The sequence below is a fragment of the Euprymna scolopes genome, chromosome 14, assembly GCF_053919585.1.
Source record: "Euprymna scolopes isolate OS-2025 chromosome 14, ASM5391958v1, whole genome shotgun sequence".
NCBI lineage: Eukaryota > Metazoa > Mollusca > Cephalopoda > Sepiida > Sepiolidae > Euprymna > Euprymna scolopes.
In genome coordinates this window covers 26,316,695-26,327,382 of record NC_136495.1, presented here as the reverse complement: position 1 = coordinate 26,327,382, position 10,688 = coordinate 26,316,695, and the positions used below count along the sequence as shown (strand labels likewise).

The window sequence follows — 10,688 nt, the reverse complement described above, 5'->3', positions numbered from 1 at the left end:
GCAAATACATTTTTTAAATAATTGCATTAAATTATATTTGCAAACGTCATTTACAGTGAAATATGTTATTTTTAGCTTTATAATTGTTTCCTTCATAACAATTGATCAAATTTAAATTTTTTCATAATACTTGTTAAAAGTAGAAAAAAACTGGGGTTTTGTTTTCATTTTTACATCAAACAAATTTTTAGCATTACATTTCTCAGTTTTAATATCACTTTTAGTCAGTTTTTAATTTCATGATTAAAATCATTTTTCCTTTCTTATATTTTGGTAGATTTATAAAGACAGACTCTGTTATAAAAATTGAAAACATTTTGGCGGTGACTATATATATACTATTTACTCTATTAATTAATTGATCATCAGCTCCAAGAAATCTAGACCAGACACAAAAGGACACGACTCAGAAACTCACCACAGTTTGTATATCATATATAAAGGGCTTATCTGAAAAACTTTAACGAATATGTAATGCATATGACATCAGGACATTATTCAGGAGTGATTCAACTCTTTGGAAACAGCTTGTGAGAGTCAAGCCCCTACAGAAAAAAATCATGACTAAGAACCCTGTACATAAAATCTCATGTAAATGTGGACAACTATGCAAAGGTGAGACGTGTCGTTCACTAAAAGTACGGTTAGAAAAACATCGAAAGTCGTAGTACGTGGAAAGATTAAAAAAATCAGGCAGCTGACCATATCTGGAAGGAAAAAGGAAATTATCTACAAATATGGAATGAAGAAAAAATTATAGACCCAAAAGAACGGTGGAGAGTAAGACGATTCAAAGAAGCAGCACATGTGCTGGGGAGTAACTAATTACTAAGAAGACTTAGTATAGAATTTAATACGATATGGAAACCACTAATTATAAACAATAGATAATATATACAAGTAATAAGTAAAAAAACATTAATATACACACACACACACATATATATATATATATATATATAGAGAGAGAGAGAGAGAGAGAGATTTTGATATAGATATAGATTTACGTTAATATAGAGCAATAATTAATAATAAATAGTGATATTTACAACTAGAAATAAAAAAAAAAGGTTTAAGGTTCCTAAAATTTGTACCTGAATTACATATTTGAAAAACTCAACTATAAAATGTTATATTCTCCTGAAGGTTAAAGATTAAATCATCAGTGTGGGCGAGAGAAAATACAATTGTAAATTATTTAGGACCGTTATCAAGTCATGGCTGACGGAACAAGAGCATATTACCCCTGTGAAGTAAATATAGGGTTGCGTTCGAAATTTCGTCCAAATTCTCGAGTTCGACAAGATACACCTGAAGAAAGTCGTCGACTGGAACGTTGTGAAAATCACACTCTAGATGAGAATAGTAGTCCGATGAATCTAACTAATGCGAATAACCAATCCTTATCTAAAAAAATCAATGCTATTTAATAAATGTTTCGCAAATTTCCGTTTCTTTTGGATCGAGAGTAGTTCTAAAATTGTTGTTTTCTATTGAATGGCTGAGAGAGGTTTGGAAATTTTTATGATGACTGAACATGTATTTCTAACCGGAAAGTTTCATCGTTCTGTTGCAGATATTGACGGTGTAAGACTCTGCGAATTATGCACAGATACGCACATACATACATATATAAATCTAATATATAAACGACTATATGTCTGTCTGTGTGATTGTCTGTCTTCATATTTTCAAACTCTATCATCCCTGAAACTAAAAGTCGCAAAGCGATGCTAGGGGCCTCAGATAATTGGATTTTTTTACCTACCCTTCTTTTAAGGGCCTTTAGCCGGTTAACATTGTATTAAAGGGAGCAAAAATTGGTCAAAATTGAAAAAATCGTTTAACATTTTGTACATGCGTCTTAGTTTATTTTTAATTTTTAATTCCTAACCGGTTTATCTGCATGTCATGTTGGTACAGTGGTAACGTCACCAGCTCAAATGCTATAGTTTCGGTTTCGAATATTGCTGATTGAATCTAAATATTTTAAATATTTTTTTAATAATTTTTTTTTTTTAATATATATGCGAAATGCGGACACATTAAAATATAATTTTTAATTATTCAATTATTTACCCTCTTCGCTAGTATATATATATATATATATATATATATATATATATATATATATATATATATATATATATATATATATATGTGCCAACCATCAGCCAGCGTATTTTTCTCTTCCCTTAACATAAGAATATAAACGAAATAAATGCGAAACATGAATCACCTTTTAACATTTTGTTGAAAATAAAGAAACGTACTTTTTAATATTTGAAATCAAATCATATTACCTTCCATTTTTTAATTTCCCTTCTTTTCTTTGCTTTATCAATATAAATACTTAAATGAAAAGACAGATTTTCGCCTGAGAAAATCTTAGTTATTCATAACTAGAGCACGCAAAATTGTCATGCCGCGAACCCTGTAGTCGTCAGTATGAATAAATATTAATACAAATAAATCAATTTCCTATTCAGCACGATTATATAAACTCGGTAGAAATTTTTTCGGTTTTTATCCTTCTTAAATATTCTTAGCCTAGATTTTATATGTATATATATGTATATATATATATATATATGGACTATATAGATATGCACTTTATATATATATGTGTGTGTGTGTGTGTGTGTGTGTGTGTGTGTGTGTGTGTGTGTGTGTGTGTGTGTGTGTGTGTGTGTGTGTGTGTACTATATACATATATATTTGCGCACTGATGATCCCCGGAAATATGAATCACTAGTCTGTATGTATTTAATAATTATTATAATAAATAAATAAATATATATATGTATATATATATATATATATATATATATGTCTACTTTATAATAAAGACCATTGTGTGTTTATTTGTAAATATATATTCATTCCATCAGACATTCCGTCAGACAACGGTCTTCCCGATGAATAAGGAACTACAAATAGCAATTCACATCCGTTACCTTCACTCTATTTTCGTAATGAGACATTTTCATTCTTTTTGTCTTATTTCTCTACTTGCAGTTCAGGGCCCTCTGTACTCTTCATAACTTGACCTTCGTGTGAATACACTTTATATAAGATTTCAAATGTTTAGACCAACATTTTTTCTGAGTAATTTAGTAGAGACTGTAAAGGTTAATTTTTTTAACTTTGACCCAAATTTTCACTCCTTTACATTGATTATTATCGTCTCAAATCAAAATAGAAAGTCTTACCCATGTGCAAGTTACCTACATCTAAATTTTCAAGTCTTTAGACACGAAATTAGTGGATGAATTTGGTAGAATCTGAAAGGTCATCTCCTTCAACTTTGACCTTTTGGCAAGGAAAGTTTCGCCTACAGAACTGATTAAAATGGTTGCCGCATGGCTAAATACCCGTTATGTATAAATTTCCAAAATTGGCTAAGTAGTTTGCTAGGCACCGCAAATATCAAATCTTTTGAACTTTGACCCCTTCGCAGCTCAAATTTTACACACAAACCGATTAAAAAGCTTGCCCTATCTCTGAATACCCTTTATGCAAAATTTCAAATGTTTAGACCAGAAATTGTCTGAGTAATTTGGTAGAGATCGCAAAAGATTTTTTTTTTACTTTGACTCCAGTTTTTAGCTCTTGACATTTACTTTTAGAGGCGAAAATCAAATTAAATAGTTAGATCCATGTCCAAGTAACTTACATTTAAAATTTCAAGTGTTTAAACACGGAGGAGTTTGGAAGGGTTTTCAAAGATCAAATCGTTAAACTTGACAGCGAAATTTCTAGCCGAAAACCAATTAAAAAGATTTTCTTTGATCTCAATATTCTTTATGTCGAACCTCGTGTCTCTAGACCGAAAACTGACAGAGTTATTTGGTAGGGAAATGTACACAGACACACACATGCGCGCGCGCACACACACACACACACACACATATATATTTTCATTTTTATAGATATATAGATAGATATATAGTGAAGGGACGATTGCAATATTTTCCCGATTCCGATACAGTTACCGATTCCGTACTAAATTCTCGATTCTAAAAAAAGTACCAATTCCGATTGTGATTTTTTTCAATTTCTAAATATTTAACAATAAAATTGTTATTTTTTCCCAATTACCGTAAAATACACGTTAAATGTACAGATATTTTCTCAAACGTAAAAGTAAACTTGTGGGGGGGGGAGGGGTGATTTATATATTTTAGTTCTACTGGTTGTTTAAAATCAATAAATAATTATTATTAATGCTAGCAGTGGAAAATTTTGTTTCAAACAAAATAAACTACAAAAAGGACAAGTAGAGATATCGTTTATTGGCATCGGGATATTTGGAACATTTTTTTAAGGATGCCAATACCGAGTCCGATACTCTCAAGAGTTCCGATTTTTCCGATTCCGATTGATCGTCCTAACACTAATACACACAGACAGACACGCACATACACCCACTCTCTCTCTCTCACACACACACACACTCATCTCTCTCTCTCTCTCTCTCTCTCTCTATATATATATATATATATATATATATATATATATATATATATATATATGTGTGTGTGTGTGTGTGTGTGTGTATCTATTATATATGACAAGAACTCGTTATTAGGCGGGTATTTTTTAATCTTTTTTTATTTCTACCGCTATATGTTATATCGTCTCAGGAAGAATTAAAATATATTTTTAATATACATTTTGTAAAAATATCAAGGTTCAATAGCCTTTCTATTTTCATTAACAAGATCTTTGATATTTTCGTATATTCTTAATCAAATAAGCAATTAATAATACGTTCTTTTACGTCAACATGTTCGCCATTTTGACAGTAAACCTCCTACGACGTGCTAATCAATAAGACGTTGCTTTTAAGTTGATAACGCTTAACCCGGTGTTTTAAATCACATTACAACCCAATCTCCTCTTCCCACGTGTTGTTTGGCCTCTGCTATTCTTCTGATCAGGTCGTCGCTATTTAATTAAATATTTGATTCGATTATAAACACCTCAGCGAATATCTGCTTTTGAGCCTTTGTCACCTGGAAGCATTTCTTTATTGCAATTACCTGTTCACCCTAATTACAGTGTTAACGCAATTAGACTTTAAAGCAGTGCCAAACACGTGACCTGCTTGTTTTTGCGTTCTCTGTTGCCAAGACGATGTTCTCCTGAGAACTGCCTACGACACCTGTCTCTTTTGCGGCAAGACTTCATCATTCTATTATATGGCCACACACACACACACACACACACACACACACACACACACACACACACACACACACACATATAAACAAAAACGTTATGCATTGAAAGTAACCTTATTTCAAAAACAAACTTTAAAAAACAAATATATATATATATATATATATATATATATATATATATATATATATATACTAGCAAAAGTACCCATCGTTGAATGGGTTCAAAAACAGTCTACAGAAAATGGACTCTGATTTATCAAAGTATGATAGGTTATGAAAAGGAAGGGTTGCAAAGAGATAGCTTCGAATTTGGGGGTATCAAAACCTAAGCAAAATATGATGAAAGTAAAAATAAAATAGATAAACCCCATAATTTATTATGCCATACCTGTTCACACTGAAACACTTATCACAATATTCTGAGGATCTATATTAAAAAATCTTGTTAAACTTTGTGACATATTTTCATTCTATGGAGGCCAGGCGCGAACGCAGACACCACAATTTTATTATACCATCCCTATTTAAGTTAAAACATACTTATTAAAGTATTCTTATGTACATCTATTTCAAAAACACTTGTAAACGATTTTTTTAAATTTTATAATATTTTATTTCCATACTTTGTGGACCAGGCGCGAACACAGACCCCACAATTTTTATGAACCACCGTTCTGCCAGATCACACATACCCATTCCTGTGTCTCGATACATCGTCTATCATTATATGTAATCAGTTGTTTAAAATAGTCAACCATATAGGAGCCTATTCGTGACCAAACACACACACACGCACAGACATTCAGATTTATATTATACTAGCGAGGGGTACCCGGCGTTGCCCGGATGTTTGGAGGTGTGTGTGGTTTTGGGTAAATCAAAACTCGGGGGGAGGGGGTAAAATAAAAAAAAATGTTTTGGTTGGTAAGTATGAGGATCGAACGCGAACCCTTGAGGCAAAGTTGTAAATTAAAGTTTGAAAAAAAACGTGCGACGTTAACCATTGCGCCACCGCGAGATCCTAACGGAAAAACGTTTGAATTTATTTAATTATTTGGATTTGGACTTAATGACTTTTGACTGCGGTGTAGCATTTCATTTAGTGCGGGAATACTTCCCCCCCCGAACTTTGGGGGTAGAGGGAAACATTATAGGAAAAGGCCTTACCTACATGCGGCGAGCGAAAACTGTTGAATATTTATCTTCCCGAAGTCGAGCAAATTAAATAGACAGGCGAGCTCCGTTTTTAACTGTGAGATATTACGATTTACATGTGATATAAAAAGTTTTAAAAAGTTGTTAAGCGACCGACCGCTTCTCTGAAAAAAAAGCCTTTCTTGGACATACACAAAAAGGGAACATACATTTTCGCTTTTATATATATACTAGCGAGGGGATACCGGCATTGCCCGGGTGTTTGGAGGTGTGTGTGAAAACTCCGAGGGGGGGTAAAATAAAAAAATATTTTGGTAGGAAATTATGAGGATCGAACCCGAACCGTTGAGGCGAAGTTGTAAATTAAAGTGTGAAAAAAACGAGTGCGACTGTTTTAACCATTGGGCCACCGCGAGATGCTAACAGTAACACGTTTGAATTTATTTAATTACTTGGATTTGGCAGGTGCACATTTTAATGACATAATGAGGTCAAGTTTGACTGCGGGATAGTATTTCATTTACTGCGGGAACGCTTTTTTTTATTTTTATTTTCCCAAGATGTTATAGGAAAAAGACTAACCCACATGCGGCGAGCGACAAATGTTGAGTATTATCTTCCCGAAGTCGAACAAATTAAATAGACAGGCGAGCTTCGTTGTTAACTGTGAGATATTACGATTTATATGTGATATAAAAAGTTTTAAAAAGTTGCTTCTCTGAAAAAAAAGCCTTTTGTAGACATACAGAAAAAGCGAACACACATACAAACATACATACATTTTCGCTTTTCCTGTTTGTTTTGTTTTTTTGTTGTTCACAAATTGATTAATATGTCCAAAATTTGCACTACTTCGCAAATCAATTTCCATAGTGAAAAGCGGCAGCATGATATCTATCGATACTATGTATTCAAAGGGAATCTACATTCAAAGGGTAACCTCATTTACATATTACATTAAACAAAATCTATTTTTACAATTAGCTCTCTGGTATTAATTGTTTTTTTTTTTTTGTTTTTGTTTTGTTTTGTTTGTTTTGTTTGTTTTTTTTTGTAATAGAATTGTCTTCATTGTTCTATTTAGAAATCTTATTAAAGTTGTATTCATTTGATTTATTTTTAATTCATGTTTAATTTATTTTATTTTTAATTATCATTAGCCTACACTATTTGTATTAGAAAACGGAAGTAACTGAATATCATTTTCCCTTTTAATTTTCATAGGCGAAAATTGATGTATTTTATGCTTCCATAAATCCAACAAGTTATATATTTTCTAAATGATCGTAAAAAATTAGGATATTCGATGTGTTATAATTAATATATGACTAAACTTTCTGCCCGCCAATATTTTTGAACATGACCGAAAGTACCCACATATAAAGACTTTAAGAATGAAAACATTGCAATCCCAATATACCCATGACCGTGTAGTTGTAGATGTAGACAGGGTTTAACAACTAGTCGATAGGGTTAGGAATAGGGTTATGGTTATGGTTAGGGTTAGGGATTAAGGTAGTTAGGAAAAAAATATTTTTTAAATTTAATAGGTAGAAAATTTTTGATGGTGGGGAAATTGTGTGCTGAACACAATACGCAACATTATTTTCATAGAATTCGCTTCAGACAAGGCATGAAGCCATTTGATGTAAGGAAGTAACACGAACAAAAGCTGATTATCGCAAATACAGAAGATTTTTATTGACCATAATTTTGAAAAGACCAGGCCCGTTGGTAAGAAGAAAACGGGAAGATAGCCTGCAGGTCTTGAAAAAAAAAAGCTCTTGGAATAGAACGCTGTGTTTCAATGAGGTATTAAAACTGCGAATTGATGGAGACCATTAGACCTTCGAATCAAACGAATTGAAAGAAGAAAGCCGGTGACGATTCTGACGAACACATACCATAATCGTGTTTATAGAAAAAAACTGAAACCAGTAACATCAGGTTTTGAAGTGAAGAAACTATATCTATTTTTCTGCAATATATCAAGAACCGCTAGAAGGGAGAGAAATTTACCTACCAAAATATGGCAAGGTATATTCAACTAAGGGGTGACAGCACAAATATCTAATGCTCGAGAATTGGAGCCTCATCAACGGATGTGATTTAAACATACCTATTGTCGTGTACATATAGTGTTTGGGTAGTCGATAGGTTTGGAAATTCCGGTAGGTAAGAAAATTAATAAACCCTTTGATAGGTAGAAAAATTGGATGATGGAGAGGTTATTTGTTGAACACCTTGCGAAAAGGCGGATTAATATCGTGTTTGGAATAAGATTTTCTATGTTCTAGGTTCAAGTATAGATGGTTGACGTTTCAAAAAGCATGTTTGTCCGTATGCCACACTTAAATTTTGTAGACAAGAGAACGGAATACCATTTCTTGCTACAATCCGCTTAATGGCGTCATTCTACGATGCAGTTGGCTGCTAGCACGTACGTAAACCGAAACCGCGAGCAGACTCACCAGTTAGCCAACAATTCCCTGAATTCCTCACTTGAGAAACAGTGATGTTGTCAGTAAGAAGACAATACATTATCGTTGGCTGCACCTGCCAACGAGATTTACAAAAATTAAGTTAAGAAAAGTATAACAGAGCCAGTGATGCTTGTTATTAGCAGCAGGGTATGAGAGGTAATATGCCAATGACCAAGCCCGTGCGCGATGTAACGATACAGCGGAGGAAGAAAAGGGAAAGAAAAAACAAAGAGAAAAAAGCACCACTTAGCAAGGACCGAAAAAAGGCGCATGCCGGCGTGAGATGGACGTGTGGTCAGATAACGGTGTGGGAAACTTCTAAAGCACGTGTTTTGTTAAATCTATGTTGGTGCAAGAGTAACTATAAGAAAAAGCAAGATGCAGACGTTGTTTGGAAAGTAACTGTGATAAATGCCTTTTGTTTAAAATGAAAAAAAAAGTCGAATTTCTTCCTTTTGTGTGTTTCCTTGTGATTGCCTCAGACACAACGTGTTGGGCCCGGGTGTTAAAATGTAACAACAGCGTTTGTTAAGATTAAGGACGACGTTACATTAGGGATATCGATTTAGTGTCCACGTCGCCGGCTTTCGCACAAAACCGGTACCTCTGGGCGACCTTGTATAGGTGAAGCTACCCCGTTATCGATGTACATTCCAAGTTTCAAAAGTATCGGTAACATCCTGAAAATCGTTATTGTCAACAGCGTCGTAGACATGTTAAAAGAGCTTACGATCCCGGACAAATGACATCCTGTCTAGCAGAGCAGATAAAGAAACTTCAAGTGTTAAATTGCATTCTCGTCTTTCTCTTACATTTAAGTTTCAAATTACAATGAGCTTAAATTTAAAACAGTTTGTTCGTTAAACGCATATCTAGAAAAAATAGTTGTTGTTTTTTTAATTATTCATTGACGCTGTTTTTCATTATTTTTTTCAGCTTGGACTTATGGTTTCCTGTTTGTGACGATCATCAACATCTGCTCACTGGTGGGGATTGTTGTGCTACCTCTAATGAATACCAAAATCTACACGAAAGTCCTTCTCTTTCTGGTAGCTCTCGCAGTCGGAAGTTTGGCCGGAACTGGATTATTAGTGCTCATTCCAGAGGTAAATTTCATCTCTATATATTTGTCCCGTATATGTCTGTCAATTATTAATAATAGCCTTAGCTGGTATTAATATGATATTTGTTTGGGATGATCTAGCTTTATGTGCAAACAATATATATATATATATATATATATATATATGTATGTGTGTGTGTGTGTGTGTGTGTGTGTGTGTGTGTGTGTGTGTGTGTGTGTGTGTGCATACAAAAGCGACAACGACCGTCAACAATTTCCCCTACTCTCTAAATGCAGCGGCCCTGCTGTTTTTACAGCGTCGGCGATCACACCTCTCCAAATTATAGAGCCATGAATAATCTCAGGAAGACAAGTAAATACGGTAGTTTCCGTCTTGATTCGGGGTGTATCTCCCACCGTGAGTTAAACGCGCCCCCAGATACCAACCTGGAAAGTTCTACAATTCGGCGCGGTACATACAGCACCTAGCCTTCCCAAATGGTCACCCACCTAAAACTGGCCAAGTTCATCATTGCTTAATTTCGGTGATCTGTCGAGAACCGGTGTGTCAATGTGATTGTACAGTTGTCTTTATTTGTGCCAAAAACTAAACGATAATTCCATGAGCAAAGTTTATCTTCTAGAACTCCATACCGCAGGGCTGCGTGTCAGATGACTATAACAGTCGTTTTCAAGTCCAATGTAAACAAGTTCTTGTGTAACCGTCCTCTTAATTAAATTCTACCAATTTCCATCACTATCGATCATTACGGTGTTGTTTCACCAACCACCTTATATATT

General features: G+C 33.9%; 1 protein-coding gene across 2 annotated transcripts in view; it reads left to right on the top strand.

Moving 5' to 3' along the window:
* The window catches only part of LOC145292924 (metal cation symporter ZIP14-like), an 86,824-nt gene that overhangs the window by 8,923 nt on the left and 67,213 nt on the right, over positions 1 to 10,688 (top strand). For both annotated transcript variants that reach the window (XM_080139091.1, XM_080139092.1), the window contains exon 3: positions 9,761 to 9,930. In XM_080139091.1, the coding sequence (XP_079995217.1) occupies positions 9,761 to 9,930 (170 nt within the window). The remainder of the gene's footprint in view (positions 1 to 9,760; positions 9,931 to 10,688) is intronic.